The 20,562-nt window shown below is 38.5% G+C and overlaps 1 protein-coding gene and 1 long non-coding RNA gene across 4 annotated transcripts; one reads left to right on the plus strand and one right to left on the minus strand.

Annotated features, from left to right (window-relative positions):
• Positions 1 to 113: 113 nt before the first annotated feature.
• MTA1-like (metastasis associated 1-like) lies at positions 114 to 20,508 on the minus strand. 3 transcript variants are annotated; one of them, XM_081980252.1, is made up of 11 exons: positions 20,292 to 20,508; positions 18,669 to 18,830; positions 11,874 to 11,989; positions 8,555 to 9,219; positions 7,939 to 8,010; positions 7,519 to 7,862; positions 4,739 to 4,977; positions 4,134 to 4,268; positions 3,064 to 3,235; positions 2,189 to 2,540; positions 114 to 968 (listed from the first exon to the last, which is right to left on the minus strand). In XM_081980252.1, the coding sequence occupies exons 1-11, from the start codon at positions 20,317 to 20,319 to the stop codon at positions 857 to 859; spliced, it is 2,397 nt and encodes a 798-aa protein (XP_081836378.1). In that variant the 5' UTR covers positions 20,320 to 20,508; the 3' UTR covers positions 114 to 856. The 3 variants fall into 3 exon arrangements, with proteins under 3 accessions (XP_081836378.1, XP_081836379.1, XP_081836377.1); XM_081980253.1 differs by having other exon boundaries at positions 4,739 to 4,953; positions 7,519 to 7,865; XM_081980251.1 differs by having other exon boundaries at positions 7,519 to 7,865; positions 20,292 to 20,507.
• On the plus strand, positions 1,184 to 1,881 carry LOC145729494 (uncharacterized). Its single transcript, XR_014178379.1, has 3 exons — positions 1,184 to 1,291; positions 1,354 to 1,664; positions 1,726 to 1,881. It is a non-coding gene; the product is annotated as an uncharacterized LOC145729494 (long non-coding RNA).
• Positions 20,509 to 20,562: the final 54 nt, after the last annotated feature.

Here is a 20,562-nt window from a genome sequence, read left to right on the forward strand (position 1 = left end):
ATTTGGAACCAACTAGGTAACCAAAATGCATTTTGGAAAAAGTTGCATTTTATAATCAAAAAAATAGAAAGGTTTAGAGAACTTCTGTTGTAATACAAAAATAAAATAACCACTTTTTGTATATTACGTTTTATTGTACAATATACTTAATAAATAAAAAATGAATTAAGAGTTGCATAATTTAGTTGACGAAAATTGTGCTTATCACTTAGATCACAAATATTTTCATTTCCAAAAAAATGTCCATCGTGTTTTACAATATGTTTTAGTAATATTGCTACGGGATGACGTCGATGCCAAAGGTCGCAATTGACAATTAAATCTTGTACGTAAACTTTAGTTTGACGTTTAACTAGAGTTAGACGTCAAACTGAAGCTGAAGACAGAAGAATTGGCTGTGTGGTGAAATTGATGTGTCAATGGCGTTTTCTTTGACATTTCGGAACAGTCTCTTTGGATTGTTGTACTTTCTCCTGTTACTCACTTCCTTCCCTTTTCAAATATAAAAACAATAGGGAAACGCGTATTTTACTAACGTAGCAGTAGTATGAGGCAGTGTAATTTCCCGACAAAACAATAGTGATAATAATAATAATAATAATTATGACATTAATAAAACGCCAACACTGAAATTCATACTAGGAAACCAAAAGAAACATAAACCAATAAGATACGCGACACCCTCAACAATCTAAAGGACGCCGTTACCGCGGACTGAATTATGTATAAGTGTGTGTGTGTGTGTAAAAGGTTCTCTCTCTCTCACTCTATTTACAAAAATTTTACACGAGGCTTGTCAGCTCAGTTCACCTCAGACCAGTCGTTCCGAATTGATTTACGTTTTCTTAAGTTAATGTCAATCCAGAACGACTACGTGAAGTTGTTCGTCTAGTTTGGTTTTGAGCACGCGCCACGGTTTCCTTGCCGCTCTGCGCAGCTCCGACGACGATACTTGACGCCTCATTTTCCTGCAAAATAGACATTTTCATTACAAACACTAGCTGGCCAAAAACAAAACTTATGTGTACAACATCCATTTGATTGACAAATAGTAAAGCTGGGTTTCTATGCAATTCTTATGCGAAAACAGCTGTACGCATGCGCAAAATTTTGTAATGTCATATTTTGACATTCGCCGTCCGTCATTGTATTGTGTTATTGTTTTGTTTATGAATGGTGGATTTGGATTGTTCAAGAATTGTGGTTTGTTGTTGATTTTGTATTGGTGATTTTTTGGTCATTTAGTGCAATAAAAACAATTGAAGGGTCTACGGAAAAACAGAGTTTAGTGGTAAAAATTATCTAGAGCTAATTAGTTTCTCTTTACATCAAGAATTTATTAAACAATTGCAGATGGAACCTTGGAAACAATTGGGGCTTCTACTCTTGATGGGTGCTGCAACTACAGCATTAAACTTAGATGTCAAGAAAAGGAGAATACGGAGGTTTAAAACGCGACCTATGAATAGAAAACGCAATGAACATAGTGTTTTTGAAAAAATAGTTCAGTTTGCAGAAAAACATGATACAGAGCAGTTTTTCAAATATACGCGTATGACTCCAGAACTGTTCCATAAGTTATTAGGTCTTGTGGGGCCATTCCTGCAGAAAGACAAGACAAAAAATCCAATTAGCCCAAAACAACGTCTTGCCCTCACTCTGCAGTAAGTATATTCTCAATTCCAAATAATAAAAATGTGTAGTATTGCCAGTTCTGTTTTTCAGTTATTTATCAGAAGGTTGTTCTATGCAGGAAATAGCATGGAATAATAACACCTGAACCCTGCCATCTTGTGTTGCCAGTGGTGGTTGGAATCATCAGGGATGGCATGGTCGGTTTGTGTTGGCTTTCTAAATATGGAGAATTCCAATATATTGTTGTTATTAAAATTTTTTTTTCCCCTTTTCCAACTTTACAACAGCAAGCGCATCTTTTTTGCCTTATCCTCCTTATCTGTGCTTGACAAATGGCAAGTGACAGAAAAATAACATTTCACATTGCAATGACATTTATCACGTGCTGTCATAAGCTCTTTTCATTGGTTAAAAATTATATGTTGTGCGACTGTATAAACGCCAAAAGGAAACACCTGTGATTTCTTGTGCAATGTTATGCATTAAGTTATGCATTGTGCGCTGTATAAACCCAGCTTAAGATTTGAATGTGATTTTAGAAATAATCACTCACTTGTTATTTTCAGTTGCCTTAAAGTACAAATCGTCCGGAGCGTCCATCCAACTGATGACCTGTTTGCGTCCCGAGCCGCTGCGCGTCATTTGTGCTATTTTTGGTTTTCCACCGTTCAGTTGCGCCATCTGACGTGGCATCGGTCCAATCATGTGCGGCGTAGGCATTTGCGCTTGTGCCGTCATCATTGCCTGGTGATAGTGGGGGTCGGAGACGGAGGGAGGCACCGTTAACGGCACCGGCAGCGTCGGAGCTCCCGTTATCGCTGGCGGCGCCACCGTCGTGTGTCTTGTCGAAATTGGTATAGGATCTTTTGCCATGCGTTTAGCAGATGGCGCGTTTAATAAGGAACCTAGTGGAAACGTAAAAATGTTAACATTTCATCCTTTCAAACAGTAAGTCCAAGTTACTTTACGAAACGTTTTTGAAGAACTGACCGTCAATGTCAATATGTTTATAGAATGATCACAAATTATATGATCTAAGTACAGACGATTTCATATAATTTATATTGAACTTACTTAATAGAATAACTTGATGCAACTAAGGTTAATATGTACCAGCAATCATTTTGAAAGTTTAGACTGTAAATGTTTAATATAGCATAGACTACATAAAAAACCACAGTCTAAACTTAAACCTTCAAAATCACTCCCTGACAGACACTGCAAAGACATAAAACTCGCTTTCTAACTCTGAACATGTGACATTAACGCCATTTACAAATAGATCAATTTACTTTTGTGAATTCACTCGTGTCAAATTTGTGGTGCGCTTACCATCATCCCAATCCAAATCGGAATAGAAGCCGGTAAGAAAAACGGGTTTGTTAACTCACTCAACTAAACAAGTTAATTGAACAGATAAATACTTACTATCTATGCCGTTCATGTCTTCGTAAGTGCGGCGTTTCAGTGAGGGCGACATGTTGTTAAGGGGAATTTTTTCCGCTTCCGGTTTGTTCGGTACCCTGTCGTAGAGCAGGCTGCCGTCAGGTGCTTTTGGTGGTTTGGGGAAAGCCACCACGTCTGGTTGGGGTAACATCGCCTGTACACAATTCAAACGTTAGTTAATGTTAATAATCAACAAATGATATGAATGACCCGAGAATACAGTTAGGATGACCTACCACACCTGTCACTGAAGCACATTTTGCCAGTTAATTTTAAAAGTGAAAAAGCTTTTTAAATGGAATACCCCAATTTGAATAATTATATTTTGTTCCCCATCCAAAAAATTAGGACAAGTTTGTAATAAGATATTTATGTAAAAAGTTGATCATTTTTGAAATAAACACTAATAAACCATTTCTTATTCCATAAACGTCTAAGATGGCGCGTTTCGTGAGTATTAATGGTAAAGTAGGCTATGCATGCATTTCATTTTGACTCACCATCAAGTGTGTCTAGCGAATTTGACGTCACGATGACGTGGTCTGACAGTGGGTCAATATACTATTTTCTTCAATTACGTCATCGTGACGTCAAGTTTCCATGACAAACACACATGCACAGCCTACTTTGGTGCTATTCAAGCAAAACTATTTTACGCATATGTGTAGCATAGAAATTCCTTTATTTGTGTTTATTTCAAAAAATATAAATTTTTCAAATAAGTAATATAATACAAACTGGCCTTAATTTTAGACCCAATTAGGCACAGGAAAAAAATATAAAAATTGAGGTGTTCCATTTAAAAAACTTGATTTGTTGCCCTTTTGAAATTTCATTTTTTTGTGAGGTTAATTTTCAAAATATTTTATATAAACTGCTCCCATTTATCAAATTTTTAGAAATATAGTCATTACGGCTTTTCCACAATAGATTAAGGCGGTCGACCACCGTCTATACGGGTTTTAAAATCAAACAAGTCCTAAATATTGACAAATGACGTGCTCCATTGAACGTCACCTTGAATCATTGAAACTGTATTGCTGTACTCTTACCTTGTCAGTTAGAATTAGCCATTGTGGCGTTATGCTGCAAGGACGACCCAATCGAGACGCAATGGCGGTCACACTGCCTCTGTTTCGTTTTCTGTACATCATCAGTAGCTGTAAGTCTTGTTGCGACTTGTTCGCCTACATAGAAAGTTGAAATGTTTATAAAGTATAGGAGGAGCCTCATCATATATGGCAAAAGTCAAAGCAAAATGGTGTGACGTGACAATGTTTAATACTTTAGAGAATACAACACATTTGACAAATAAAGAACGTTGCGTTTACCTATCTATTGTTACGAAGCATTTTGCCATGACTGAAGTATCAGAAAGCTTTCTTTGTGTTTATCAAAATGGGCGTCATTCTTTTTGACGTTACGATCATAACAAATATGACGTAGTTTGATAATTAAACACACATATGCTATGATCGCTGTATAAAGTTTGAAAATGAAAATATGTCAAAAACAATGACCAAAAATAAACCTAACCACAGTCCCTATTTGCCAAATTTTTGGTTCTTAGTTCAAGATTTCTTCAATTCTTGAATTAAAAGTACAGAAAGCAACAGTTCAGTCAGTTGCTACTATACTACAATAGTGGCAAACTCACCATTTGTATCGCGCATTCCTGTTTGACGGCTTGAATGTTAATGGCGAAAGAAGGACATCTAGCGGCGTGTCTCGGCCTCATAATCTGTCTACAGAGGCGTCGGGACAGTCGCGTTAATGGAGTTGTAAGGAGGTAAAACGCCGTCCTCGTTTTCATCACAGGCCGAGGGGATCCAGCCCTCACCGCTATCCCGTGAGCGGTAGCATAATGCCGGCCTAAGTGTGCTTTGAGCTTGAATTCTACAATCATTTCGTGTTAACGATAATAGAATAAAGTGTAAAGTAGGATAGATTAGCCAGTAACTGATCAGCACTGGGACTCTGTGTGATTTAAGTAGAGTAGAATTCTATTTATCGACTATACTTTAGATGTCGGACATTCTATGCACAAAGAGCTAGAAAGCCAAAACATGGCGAGAATTAGAGACCTTTAAGAGGTGCCAAATTCACGTGATGTTGTGGCTTGCTATCGGTTTGAGCACAAAAGGCCCAATACCAAGAATATATGGAAGACAAATAGAATTTTACTCTACAGGGTGGTCCAGTTTTAAATGTCAACAATTCACCAATCCATAGCCAATTAAAAAATAAGTTGACATTCATTATGTCATTTTCCTGAAAAGTGCTTCCTAAGGAAAATACAGTCCTTCAAATTTCTGTTTAAAAAATGTTTTTTTTTTGTCATAACTGTCAGACCGTTGGAGCAATATTGATCAAATTTGGAACAAGCACTTTATTACACGTTATTACGGTCAAAGACCCAAAACTAACCTAACCCAACTTAAAAATTGTCTTGGGAACGGAAAATTCACTTAAGAAGTTTAAAAAATATTATTGTAGCCAGTTTTTATAGTTTCCAGACAAACTAAAAGACTAGTTTTGAAAATTGAATTAGAAAAGATAAAAATTTCAGAAGCTTAAAAATTGTGTTTGTAACCAGTTTTCATGCAAATCGAGAGACTTTAATACTAAAAATTGACTTGAAGACATAAAAACTACTTTTTCAAGAATTTGTTACAACAAATTCATACATTTAAACCTTAGAAATTGACTTGAACCCCAAAATGTGACTGAACTAATGAAAAGTGACATCAGAAGCTTAAAATTTGCATTTGAAGTAAGTTTTCATAATTCTTGAAGTCTTGAAAATAGTCTTAGATGCAGGACATTGACATTAGATTCATGAAAATTGTCTTGAAAACAAACTTTTCGTGCTTTTTACTTTGCTTTTCATTTTCTTCGAATTCTGGACTATTTTTAGTGCTTCAAAACTGCTTTCAGCTTGGAAAATCGAGTTTCAAGACATAGCAAACTTAAAAAACAATTTTTACATTCTTCATAGACTTAAAATAGCATTCCAAGCTTTGTCACTATAAAATCGACTTCTAGACACCTCAGTGCTAAAAATTCGGGTATTTCTTAATAAACTAGACTGTTTTTAGTGTTTAAATGCTGTTTTCTGTGCCTCAAATCGAGTTTCAAGACTATCTTTACAAAGTTTTTGACTTATCAGGCCTAAAAGCCAGTTTGTCCACTGACCATAATCTTGAAAATGTTATTTCAAGCTTCTGCACTATTAAATTGACTTCTACACTCATAGGTGCAATAAATTGTAGCATCTCTAAGAAATTCAGACTGTTTTTAGTGCTTTTTAAGACTGAAAAATCGAGTTTAAGACTATTTCCAAAAGTCAAGTTTCTTCAGTAATAAAAGTAAAAAATGTTGGTACCAAATGCTACAATAATAGTCTTGATAACTAATTTTTAGAAATAAATTAGTCCGAAAATTTAATTTACTTCTAGACTTGTTGTCCAGTCCAGAAAATTGAGTTGTACACCAATTAAAGTCTTGAAAAGATACTTTTGGACTCTCTTTAGTCCTAGTAAGGTCCGTTCTAGCATTAAAAGTCAACTTTTATACTATTTTTAGTAGTAAAAAATGAGTTTCACGCACAATACAATCTTTGTCTTGATTTCCGGACTTTTTTTAGTTCTTGAATGCCAGTTTCAGACACTCAACCAGGATGGCAGTCTGAGAAAGCGAATCATAAGACCATTCCTAGTAGTAAAAAAGTTTTTAGACTATTCAGTACAAATTTGGAATTTCACAAGTCTTGGATGTTCAGTTTTAAACTATAAAACGATTTTATAAATTGAAATTTGGAGGACTGTATCTTCCTTAGGAAACGTTTTTCAGAAAAATGACACAATGCAAGTCAACTTATTTTTTGATTGGCTATCAAATGGTGAATTATTGACACTTAAAACTGGACCACCCTGTATATACATTACACGGAGTCCCAGTACAGCATTCAATAGTTGATATAATAATTTGAGAACTTTACAACAAGAAAAGGCAAATTCATTTACAAAAAGCAAAAAAAATTTCCAAATTAATTTTTTATATTTTTTTAAAAATAGTTAATTACTAGTAAAAGCTGTGGTCAAATATAGGGTTGTTCATGGTCAATTACCAGACTTTTTCTACTTATTAATTTATTTTTTTCCTTATTTATTGTTGGTAATATTCAATTCCGATTAAACCAATCATCAAAAGAACTGTACATTTTGTAAGTAAAAATATTGCTTAACTGGTCAATTACTGGCTAATCTACACTACAGGGTCTTAATTCTTGAAATGAGGGAACAGAATTCTCAAGAGAAGTGTTGATAGAATGTGACAGGAGAAGCTGACAATGGCGGGTTCCTGTCACATTCTCTCTGATTTTTCTCTTGATAACTCCCTTCACTTGTTTCAAGAATACACACCCAGTTGTCTTACCTTTTCCGCATCCACCAATATTACACCGATGCGGCCGATGTCCCATTCCTTTATCATCTTCACCGTCACTCCCCGACCTCTTCTTGCCGCCGGCTTCGAAATCCAAAGCGTCGCCGAATCTCGTGGGGATCTTCAGTCCGCCGTATTTCTTCCAGTACGACCAGCACGGCTGGCATAACCGACACTGCATATGGGACGGACCCCACGCGTACCATTGCGTGGACACGGTCAGGTTGCAGGACTCGCACGCTTTATTTCCCAACGAGACTACCGCGTCTCCGGTTCCATTACTATTACCGTTTAAGACACCTTTGTTGTTGTTGAGCGCGGCTGGATTTGGCTTGCTACTGTAACGAAACGATGAGAAATGGACGGTTAAGCGTTTGTCCGGTAATGGAAATCGAGTTAATACGAACTCACTAGTTAGGAATGTAGACCTGTTTCAGCTTCGATTCCGCTTCCACTGCCTTCACCCTTTTTTGTTGTACATATCTAAAATTAAGAAATGTATTAGTTTGTAAGTGTTGGAAACGTCTAATAAATATAGTGATAGAGTATACATAGTGTGATCTAGAATTTAGTTGTCTTCAAGTCAATCAACGAATTCTAGCATAACATTGTTCAGGAGCCGAATGGTGTCAGTCTACCTACATGGGACAGAATGCTAGACTTTAAAAAAGACTGATAAGTCTTAGAAATGTTTTGCTGGCACAGAATGCTGAGAGTGTCCTGGAATGAGAAAAGAACTAACCAATCCATTCTGGACCAACTCAGAATTAAGAAGAGATTGTGGTAGAGGAGAAGATAGCTAAAATCTTTGGTCAGGTGGCTAGAGGAGATGGTAGAGAATAAACAGGGATGGAAAGCCATCACAGGAGCAAGACAATAGCCAAAATGTCAGCTTTTTCCTGAGACAAACTAGTAGAATTCATTATCACCTTACAAAGGTCTTGATACAAGTGTTAAGTTGATTTGTGTCCACAAAATACCTTAATCTTCCCCCCTCTTTACTTTTTGCAACACAACAATAACTTACCGATCAGTCGTTTTCCACATATAGTAGTACTCTATAATATTTTTCAGCGTCTTCCAAGGCAAAAAGTCCTGCCGAATATCGTTAAAGTCTTTACCGTACTTGTCCAGCGCCTCCTCGAACAAATTCGCCTCAGACGCGCTCCACTCCTCCATCTCGTCCCGACACAGTACCGGTCCGCTGGACGGTACGAGCGAGCACATCGCGTTGGCCAAGTCGTACTCGTGTCTGTGCAACGTGTCCATCGCGTGAAACAGCGTAATGTCCCGACTGGCGGCCGCCGCAGACATGTGCAGCGACGGCTGTTTCACGCTCGAACTACAATCGAGGGCGCGCGCGAACGTACCAACACTACGCGACACTACCAGCACTTGGTCGATCTGTCGATCGCTCAGGTTGTGACTGGGCGTCCACACTAACGTTTCGGTTTCTGTGAGATCCCGTTCGTCCGCCTCCCCCTCGCGCAGTAAGGGTTGAATATCGCACTGATACCGGCTACCGACTCGGATCTCGCCCTTGTCGGCCAACAGTGTTTTTTGCGTTGGATCGTACACCAAACAGTAGAAAAACATATCGTCCTTGTTTAGGTACGACGACAGCGCCTCGGTTTCGTTGAACAGGGTGACTGAGCATTTACCCCGAATGTGAGTGGCTGGTAGAGTTTCCACCTAAAACGCAATTTGACAATTCATTTTATAGTATAGGAAACGCTAACGAAAACTGCATTCACGTCATATACAATTATCACATCATAGATATAGCCAATAGCCAATTTATGACGTCATTAAACAGCTGTTGTACAGAAACAGAACTATGAATCGAGCTTTAGTGAATGGGTTGGCCTGCTCAAGTGCGTTTGCTCCTCTCTTTTCCGTAAAATTGTACTGACAGGGCGTAAACAGATCTAGGACAACCAAAAAATTGAAACTTGTATGATTTTGTTAGGCTACTTTAAGGCCAATGTCTAGAAATTTGAACTTTGAAATGAAACGACACCAATAAAAGTAGATGACACAAACTCAATGGTCACTTTTGAAAAAATATAGCACCTGCTATGAAAACAAACTAAAATTTTCTTGACAACGTGGTCACCTTGTGCTGCATTCTCATCTTAGAGACGATTTGTCTTGTCCGTGGCAAGTTTGGGAGTCAGTTGTCCTGACTCGCAGTAGATTCGTTTTGAGGCTTCCCATTCCTCGCACAGAAAAGATTAAGTCGTCGCTTATTTACGGTGACAAGAGACTTTTCAATAACCTTCCTCTCCACGTGAAAGGACAGCCATGTGCGCGTGGATTTAGGCGTGAGGCTGAGAGGTTTTTGCTTGACGGCGCTTACTATTCTCTGGACGAATTCTACTCCAGTTCTTAAGGCGCCTTGTTCTGCCATAAATTGACCAAGCAGCACTGTTTGTGTTTTTGATCTTCTTTCTCCCTCTCTTATACAGGGTAACTGTCTTTTTGTTTTGTTTTTATTTTAATAATTGTAAGGTGTAATTATGTGTGATTCATATTGTATTTGTAGTGTAATAATTATGTATGTTCTTTTTTTGCTGTTTTTGTATGTGTTTTCAGGGCTTTGTCAATGACTTTAAGTTTCCGACAATAAAGCTACTTTTTTGATTGATTGAAACATGAGTTGGTACGTTTACACCCTCTGGAGTAATACAAGGTGTCTCTAAAAGGTCTGTACAAAATCCTATGGCCTATTCCGGACATCATTCTTCTTCTTCAGGTGCCGTCTCCGTTTCGAAGGTTGGCAATCATCAGGGCGATTCTTATTTTTGAGACCGCAGCTCTAAATAGTTGTTGTTATTGCAACCAAACCATTCTCTAAGGTTCTTCAGCCATGAATTACGTCTTCTCCCCACAGATCTCTTTCCTTCGATTTTTCCTTGCATAATAAGTTGCAATATTCGATACTTTTCCCCCCTCATGACATGTCTCATATGTTGCAATTTTCTGGCCTTGATTGTCGTAATAACTTCTCTCTCCTTATTCATACGTCTCATCACTTCCACGTTGGTTATTCTGTCTACCCATGAAATGCTCAGTATTCTTCGGTATACTCACATCTCAAACGCTTCCAGTCTCCTCGTTTCGTTTACCTTCAGCGTCCAGGCCATTCCAACCCATAATACAGTACGGATAGCACATAGCATCTCATTAGTCGTATTTTCAGTTCCAGGTTTAGATCCCGACAGCAGAAAAGCCTTTCCATTTTTATAAATGTGCTTCTGGCCTGTTCGATTCTGATTCGTATTTCTTGTGAGCTGTCGTTGTTTTCATTAATGGTCGTGCCTAGGTATTTGTATTCTCTTACTCTCTCAATAGGTTGATTGTTTACGTATATCCTACGAATGTCCTGAGTTGTTTTTGTCATCAACATATATTTTGTTTTGTTTATGTTCAGTGATAGTCCATATTCTTCGCTTACCGTGACCATTCTATTAATTAGCATCTGCAGATCTTTGTATGTTCCAGCCAGAATAACTGTATCGTCAGCATACCTCAGATTATTTATTGTCATGCCGTTGATCTTAATGCCTATGTTCTGATCATCAAGTGTCCTATTTATTATGTCCTCCGAGTACAGATTAAAGAGGATTGGTAATAGTATACACCCTAGACGAACATCAAAATAAGCCGATTTAAAGCAACTTACTTTAGTCCGAAATTGCTTCGTTTTTGAGATACTTGGGTGATAAAGTTAAAAATTGATTTTTATAAATATAATGTATACAGGTGTGGTAAATCCAAAACCGACCATAGGAAAACCGCGTAACTGACAGAGAAACGTACATTATTGCATGCGCGGGACTAAGACAGAAAACGAAAAAAATATCAAGTAGGCCATATTTTCAGCGCGCTGTTGCCAAACGCCAAGTATCACTCAAATACCGTCGACAAAATAACTTGGCGTTTGGCAACAGCGCGCTGAAAATATGGCCTACTTGATATTTTTTTCGTTTTCTGTCTTAGTCCCGCGCATGCAATAATGTACGTTTCTCTGGTTTTGGATTTACCCCACCTATACATTTTGTAATTTATCAGCTTATTTTGTTGTCAGGAATATGTCATAGGATTTTATAAAAATCTTTTAGAGACACCCTGTATAGAAATAATACTATTCAATAATACGATAAACCAAATGCCACCCGTTCAATAAAGTGAGTTATAATTTGCTTCATAATTACATTGAGAAGACTTTTTGTTCTGTTTTGCATATTACACGGTCAAAGTAACTTGTTTCATTTTAATAAAATGCGGTAGAAACGATGACGTGAATGCAGTTTTTGTTGACGTTTTCTTTATTAGAACATTACCTGTCTGGACAGGAACAGTTCTCTATGCTTCATTTGGTGACGTTGTTTGGGACTCAACTGGTCACTTAACAGGGAGGCATCCGAAGGTGGACTACCATTCGTTTCATCTAAGGCACCTAAAAAAAAAATTGATTTCCTTAGCTTACAATATCAATTTGTAAGATAACAATGGTGTTACACGTAACAAACCACAATAACCAGCCTTGGCTCTAGGTGGTGTCGTTTACATAATAGGTTTTCGGTACTTCATCGAGTAACAGTACGATATAATTACCGGAAGTCGGACGAGAAGCGCGTGGATTGGCGGAACGGCATAATAAATAGTTCGAGAATAATTATTATTAGAGGAGTAATAATAGAAACTACAGACCAAGTTCTTGCAATTGATGTTCATGAGCAAAAGTGTTGTTGATCAATCCTAAAGCTGCGCTTTAACCGCCACCTAGTTAATTTAGCCAGGATGTAATTAGTTTGAGTGAAAAATTGAGAAAAAAACAACATAAGAGAGGGATGTAGAGGACACAGATTAGCATCATTCATCCCCGGCCAGCAGGCAGCAATACTACCACCCCGCGTCTGCATTCTTACATATTGATCTGCCGGGGCGGGAAGAGACCCACCACCCGACCCCCGGGGACCGCCCCCGCAACACCCCCGGGCCCACACGAGAGGGTCGGAGGTCGTTTTTCAGCGGTACTGAAAAAATTTAATTAATTTTATAGGCGAAAACGTCTAGTGGCTAAAGGATTGTTTCAAGGGGGGCTACTTCACCTTATGTCAACAAATCGGTGATTTTTTTGGGAAATAGGTGTCGCGTGCGTGTTTGTACACGGTCCCCGAATGACTTTAATAAAATACATACTGTCGTTATCGATTCGACCGAACCGACCCCAGACAGATGTGTTGCGAGATAGGAAGGTGGGGTCGGTGTAATTATTTTTCCCAAAACTAAGTAAATGCGAATGTTCTGTTTACGAATTATCGATCCGGGGGTTTTTAGGGAGAAGATTAGGGGGAGGGTTAGATGGCGATGGGGAAATTTTGTTCTAACGAACAATTTTGTTATCCCAAAGACGTTTCCTTTGTTTCTAGTCCTTATCCTAAGTCTACATGTGCAGCATTTGCATTTTGAATAGTCAAAAAAAGCAGTGTCAAAACCACTTTCCCTCCCTTTTTCAACAGTTGCATAATGGCAAAAATGTGTGAAAATACCTACTGGAAACCAAATCCGAACATTCAATACTACAGGCAGGTCTTACAGCGGCTGATTTTGGGACTGACAGATGTTTCATGTGGCATACAGAAGGTTGCTACTTACCTTACTTTGCAGGTTTACCATCAAGAAAATAACACACACAGTCCAGAATCACTACCAACACCAGCCTGCACAATTCAAATAGAGTAAAATCGACACTTAATGATTTAATTTTTCCAGCTTAACCTCACTATTGTGAGTCTTGTCAAATCGGTAAACAACTGAAGCACTGTCAATGTCAACTGTCAATTAATATGTTTCTGTCCTTTGCTAACCTTAGAACACACACTGATGCCATGTTGCCGAATGTTCTCGTAAAAAATTACTTCGTCTAGCAAAAAACAAAATTAGTTTTTTAAAAATGTTCTATAGTAGAAGGCAATATATCGGCCGATTCACGTCATTGACGTTTAAGGCGCCTCGTTGCCAGATGTTTAGTCATTAAAACACGAACTTTACATAAATTTTGTTTTTATTTACTTCTTATATAGAAGTTGACGCAGTTTTTTAATAGAGAATTTTGAATAACAATATTAGGCAAAATTTAGTTTTTTTTGTTTCTCTCTGTAAGCAGTTTTTAGTCAAGTCATCAACAACAAAAACAAAAACAGGAAACGGTCAACTAACAATCTGGCAACAACGCACCCAACTCGTTAAACGTCGAGATCGAGAAGGTCACGTTTGTGTCAGAATTGCGTTCAGTTAATAAGCGCGTGTTAGAAAGAGAGCGCTACAGGTCGCAACTAATCGCTAAGCAATACGAATGCATTTTCAAAACGTCAAACTCACTGATGACGTGTATCGCTCCCATTAGTGCCCTGGGGGTCTATTCTTGAAAGCAGGGAACGGAATTCTCAACAGAAGTGTTGATAGAATGTGACAGAAGAAGCTGACAATGGCGGGTTTCTGTCACATTCTACAGGACTTTCTCTTGATAATTCCCTTCCCTCGTTTCAAGAATACGCACCCAGGACCATATACCCGAACTTTACATCATGTCTATTGTAACGAAAACAAAACTTTTTAAATCACCGGGAATCTGGAACGCTCAAGCTGGCAACCGCGAAACATCAACAAAAACCTTTGGAACTAATCTAAGACATGAGTGAACTTCAATCTGACGTCACTAATTATTGCGTCACTGCCACTTCGACAGTTCTTTTACATTTAATTCAGTCGTTAAAACATCTAATTTTTAGAAGATTCTCAAATATTGTATCTAAATTCTAAGTTTACATGTGCAGAACTGGCCTGAATCCTAACACAGTGGATAGTTTCTGATTGGTCTAAAAAGCTTAAACTGGGTTTACTGTAAGCTTCTGGGCGAGTCGTTTCCCTAGCATTTATTGTTTTTTGAAACTTGACTAACTCAAACAGTAACACAATTTGAGTTCAAATCCTCCAAAAAAAAACATTTTTCAGAAGTTTTTAATGGAAATGTTTAGTCAGAAAATGCTATTTTGAAGTTAAAAAAAATCCTATTGTCCAAAAATGTATACGGCTAACAATCAAGAATGCTCCCCCAAAACTAGGTTTTCTGCTGTACTGTTATAATGACATTTGAGAGAAAAGGATACGAATAGTGACTTTGAACTAAACTTTTTCCATTAAAAGACGCCATTTAATTAAAGTGTCAAACGTCATCTAGTACCACAAAACTGACATTGCTTGACGTGGACGTACAATGTGCATGGATGCGCCATTACATAATTATTTAGATTAGATTATCTCTAGGATTAACTTAATCTACGTTTTGGTGCAGCAAAAAACAACATTGGGCCTAATTAGAACAAAAAAAAGCAATCAAATCGACTGGTACTCGTAAAACCGGATTAAAAACCGCCCCCCAAAATAACACACAAAGAGGACAGCAACATCAGCGGCACCCATCCATCCGGAGCTGTGCCGCTCTGCATTCTTATATATTCTATTGATCTGATGGGGGTGGCGGGCCTCCCCGACCCCCGCCAAAGCCGCGGATGGGCGCGGGGCGAGGGGTATTCGCGGGTTGCGGGGCGACGTTCATTAGCCGGCGGGGGGGGCGGCGCGACAACACCGTGCACCACCGCCGAATCTGACCACTTCCCGCCGCTTCAACAGAGCGGTTATGCTCCTGTGGCTGTTCCGGAAAGGACGCAAATTTTTCGATTTAGCCAATTTTTTTCCCATAAAAATTGGAAAAAAACGTCAAAAATACCATAAAAAGTGTCACCAGCAAGAAATTTAGTAAATCACACTGTAAAATTCAAGAATATTTTAATGAGTGGCCATTCCATAACATTGTCATTGACGTTTCAGTTGTGACAGGCTAAAAGGATTGAGCTGCATACAATGCCTGGATTGGCGTTGCACCAGTAGCACGAAAACCACTTTGAAAACAATCATAAATATTAAACTTGATTTTTCGATCTTACACTGTTCCAGTTAAATCAATGATCGTTAAACAAATACCGGGTTACTTGGAAATCCGGCCATAAACCACCAAAAGTCCCCAGCGATAACCGGTGATAAGATAAGCGACTCCCCAACCTGAAAAAACGCACTACACACTCGCCTCAAGTTGATTAATTTGTATTAACCTGGGTTTTTAAGGTCCGGTTTTACACTATAACAAACGGGGCGTGGCCGCGCTTATTAATAATTATACTTATTGAAGGTTGCAAAAAAAGAAAAATGAAAAGGTGTGAGGAGAGAAAGCGGGAAGAGCAGTTGCAAATCTCGTTATTGTGCTTAGTTATGATGACGGGCGCTAAACGGCGCTTAAGCACGCAACACCCGGAGGGGTCGCTTGGCGCCAAATCTCGCTTATTTTTTACCCTCCAGCATCAAAGGGCGTGCGACTTTATTAAGGGTCGACTTGACGTTGCACATTTTTTGGCAATCTAATTTTTACGACGACCCCTCTTTTAATTTTAAAGTGGTGTTTGACACAGGTCACTGATCTGGTGTTTTCTATAGTGACATTGACAACTGACACACAGTTTGAGTACGTGTACGTGATTGGTCAAAAAAAAAACAGCAAGCTGAAAGATGTCACTACCAAACCGTAAGGATTCACTTGGCTGAGTGCTTGAAGGACAGCCGGACATAAGAGGCAGGCAAGAACAAATCGTTTTCGAAGCCCAAGAAAGGGACTTTTTTTTACACGGTCCGAATCTCGTCCCAACCGAACCAGGCTTGGTCAGTTTTTTGCGGTTAAACCCCTTAAAAATGTAACCCTTTATCAAGTCGTGTGTGTGTGTTGTGCTTAAAACGAGCCGTTCAAAATCTTCTTCCATTGGCTCTTCAGCCTGTTGCGTTCCGTGGCGGCACACGATCGGGCGGCTCTCCAGGAGGGCCCCCCTCATGACAAAAAGGCGACCGGATTTAGCTCGTACAACAGGTGCAAAAAGACGGAAAAATCACTCCGTCAGGCCTTCTTTAACAATGAACCTCCGTTCCTTTTTTTTGCGCTTCTTGTTCGTGGTTTAGCGCGGGAACGATCCTGTTTCTCCAGGGAAATTAGGTCGAGGCAATTTTGGAAAGCGTTCCACTTTCTGATTTTTCAACCGGATTAGTCGAGGTTATTAAACTTCATTAATCTAATCAATGGTCTCATTAAGCAGAGTTTATTTTAGACAGAAGGTATGGCAACTATGATCTAGCAACATTTCTGTAACTGTCAGATGTCAGCAGTAGAATGTCAAATCCACATGTGGTATTTGCGTAAATCACAGCACTGTCCCTAAAAAGCTACTTTTTTTGATCAATCACACTCACTGTACGGATATTTACACTAATGCTGCACATGTACAGGGTGTCCGGATTTAGTGTATTTTTACAGGAAAACCTCATTTCCCGGCTAGTCTATTGGGATTTGCACCTAATTGGCATTTATTTGACAAAATTGAGACCTCCATTTAAGTTGTTTAAAACGGAAGAAAACGTTATTCTAAGTGTCAATTTATACACTCAAACTTGTAGTTAACTCTTAAAGCTTTAGACTCAGTCCAATCTAGAGTTTAAACATTAACATCTTATAGACCGATAATTAACTGTAAGCTATACAACTGACCTTAATTTCGTTAAAAATTGTGGGGATTTCATGTTAGGTCAATAAGATTGAAATTAATTTGAAACAAATCCGTAAGTGAATAAGATTTACCCTTACGACAAACAGAGGTGGTAAGCTAAATTAGGCCTTATTAACACTTGTGGTTAACTAAGCATGATTCTGCACCAATTTTTGCAGAATTTAGGACAATTTTTAGCCACGCTAAGGTAGAAATACTAAATGGTCGTGCCTGAGTGTAATTACTTGTGTTTGTGTAGTGTAGAACATAAATTATTAAAATTCCAACTTAATCTGTGTAAAAAAAATGAGAAATGGCTGTACTGGATGCAAATTGTTCAAGGATTTATTAAGCCAATATAGCCTAGAACAAACCAGAAAGAGAGGAAAATGCCTATCAAAAGTTCTTTAAATGTTAGTTTATAAATTGTATAAACTTTTCTTACAAAAACATAAACGATATGGTAAATAACACAATTAAAATGTACATATTACCTTTTTTCACACAGCAATTATTTACCTGATATACATTTTAATTGCTGGTGACTAGCTCACAGATAGAGGGAAATGACATAAATATGAACCTAATTGAGAGACAAAAACAAGACTTAATTGTTAGTAAAAATGTTGCTAAAACTTTGCATTTACACAAAATGTGGCCGATAGTTTTTATTAACGCTGCACACAGGTGGCGTTACTAATAAAGCCAAAAATCAGTCTGACAGAAATCTGTCATTTGTAGTCTGTACTAGTGTCATATTTACGTCAGTAGCTTGTGATTGGTCATAAAAAGTAGCTTTTTTTGACCAATTACAAACTGCGAAATTGAATGAGAAACCAAACAATAGCGACACAGTACCCAAAATCAAACATGAACGATTACATAAGCCATCACCGGAACCATATCAAAAGTCAAACAAGACGATTCCGACCCGAATCTCGGAACCCGCAGGCCTTGATCTTGTATACAAAGCATTGTTCCACCAGCACATGAACATTATTCGAAAATAATCGGCGTTTTCGGTGTGTTTTTCAAACCAGTTGCTCCGTTTGAAAATGGCGACCCATAAGCAAGCCCATCTGGGTAGTGAACCCAGAAGATTACCAGGTGGAACAACCTCATCGTCGACTAGAGAGAACCTTTTTGTTCTTATTTGTCCCATTATATAAGTTGCACTAAAACTGGTTGCGTTTACAGTTAGATTACGCGCCACTTTCTTAAAATGAGAATAATATGGTGGCCGTCCTGGAAAACCATGACTGGACGACCGTTGCGGTCTCAGACTTTTATAATTAAAATCGCCAAAAAAAAGTGGGACCTGCTTATTGCAATGCACAGGGACACACGCGCGCTTCAACCACAAAAAAAAAACCATTAATGAACCGTAAAATAAACGGGTTCCAATTGGTGTGCGGTTTCGGTAGGTGCCAGTTAACAGGTCGACTGGGTTGAATTTTCTTAGGATTAACGATGTCAAATGGTACTTACATTGGTGTTTATCCGCGAGTTGAATAAGTTGAGGGGGTAAGTCTCTGCGCCTGTAAAAGCACATCACTTTGGCCTCCACATTACCGGACGGGGTTTTGTTCAACTCTTCGATTCTGCGGATTTGGTAGGGTGACGTCGACGACGTCTCGAAATACACGTAATCTAAAAAAAATAAATAAAATGTCACTCAAATGGGTGATTGGTCAACAAAAAGCCGCTTTTTTTTGGAATTTTCAAACTGATGCCAAGCCTACTAGATCTCAGCAAAGTGGCTAGTTTGTGATTGGTCAAAAACAGCAGCTGTCAACTTGATTGACAAACTACCCACTGTGCAGAGATGTACGCCAAGGCTACACATGTATACTAGACATTAGTAGATACTCAACAAAATTGCTATTGTTATAGTAGCCCCCATATAATCTAGTCTTTATGTTTAAAAAGAAAAATGTCCTAACTAGGGAACGTAGTTCTTTCAAACTAAATAAGCTAAGCCTACTAGATGTCATTAGTGGATAGGTTGTGATTGGACAAAAAAAAGCAAATGTCAGCTGGTTGCTTTTTTTTGACCAATGACAAACTCCATTGTGACTTTCGTCTGTCATTCTTTGGTCACGTGATGGTTCAAGAATCAGACCATTCTTAATATAATTTACAGCAAAAATTAGCAACATTCAAGGAAGTTTTCTCATTCAGGAAAAAACTCTCCACCAGGTATCCCAAAAAAACTAATAGACTTGCTTGCTATTTATAGCTGGAGTTGTGCACTTCATTGTGTTTATTTACTTTAGATTAGATTTCCTTATTTTTTCATGTAACTAGGCAGTGTGCCCAAATAAGTGACAATCCCAATCACCTCTGCTAGCAACAGTACTTACTTTTAGTATTATTAGGATTACACAAAAGTTAGGTTAAATACACAGCAAAAAACTTCATGAAAATAATAATATTTTAAAGTGCAAAGTCCAAGAAACATTGTAATGATACCTGGACTCAACTGAATTAAAAACAAACTGGCTGTATAATTAAGTAACCTGGCACTGAGCTGGGGCTGTTATTAATAAGGCAAATCAAAACAAACACTTTACTGACCAGAGGGTTCATTAGCCTAGTAAAAACACAGCCTCCAACACACTATAACCTGGGATATTGCATTCTCTGTTTCAATCCGAAAATAAACGAGCGCATTTCAATCATAGAATAATTTGGGTTTGAAGGTGATTATTATTAATAAAACCAGAAAAATTTACAAAAAAAAACAAACTGAAGGGTTGGTAATATGTAACCAAATGTGGCCTGAGCAACACCAAAGAAAAGTAATCCCGTTGTCGGTCGCGTATCGCTTGCACCTGGGTGTCAATTGAAAGGCAGTTTATAGAGCGAGTATCCATATTAATTAGGTAATTCGGATACCCTTATCTCCGGCCATGAGTTTGAGAACACAGACAAGCAGCCCCCTTTAGCTCATTAGCGGGGACCCCCCCAAAGTGGAGGGAGACCCCTTCGATTACATAAAATCCCAAATTGATTAGAGCAAATGAATCGTAGACAAACACACAAGTACGACTATTACCGAAAGGAAGACTTCACTCTTGAAGCCGGTTTTAATTAAAACTGCTCGCTTACCTCCGACACGATACATGTTGGCCGTCATTTTGGGGCGCACGAATCTCCGACGGTCCGGCACGCAACTACTCGGACGATGGGGGCATTTTCCTCGATTTTCACCGCGATTTTTTCAATGTTTTGTCGGAACACCATTCAACAACACCAAACTTTCGGACGCCATTTTCTCGATTGCATTGGCGTCTGCGACCCGTGCCGTGCGACAGAAGACAGATTAAAACGAACAAAAAAATCGACCGGCAGCGCCAAAAGAACGCCAAGCGGCCGACGT

The sequence above is a fragment of the Ips typographus genome, linkage group LG5 (assembly GCF_016097725.1).
Source record: "Ips typographus isolate SLU linkage group LG5, UJ_Ityp_2.0, whole genome shotgun sequence".
NCBI classification, from domain to species: Eukaryota; Metazoa; Arthropoda; class Insecta; order Coleoptera; family Curculionidae; genus Ips; species Ips typographus.

Bases quoted from the DNA above. Each gene is read 5' to 3' on its own strand.
- MTA1-like (XM_081980251.1), bottom strand. From the start codon at position 20,319: ATGACGGCCAACATGTATCGTGTCGGAG. The intron at 7,866-7,938 runs GTGAGTTCGTAT...GTTTCGTTACAG, and splicing joins CAGGTCTACATTCCTAACTA to TAGCAAGCCAAATCCAGCCG. The intron at 2,541-3,063 runs GTAAGTATTTAT...CGTTTCCACTAG, and splicing joins AGACATGAACGGCATAGATA to GTTCCTTATTAAACGCGCCA.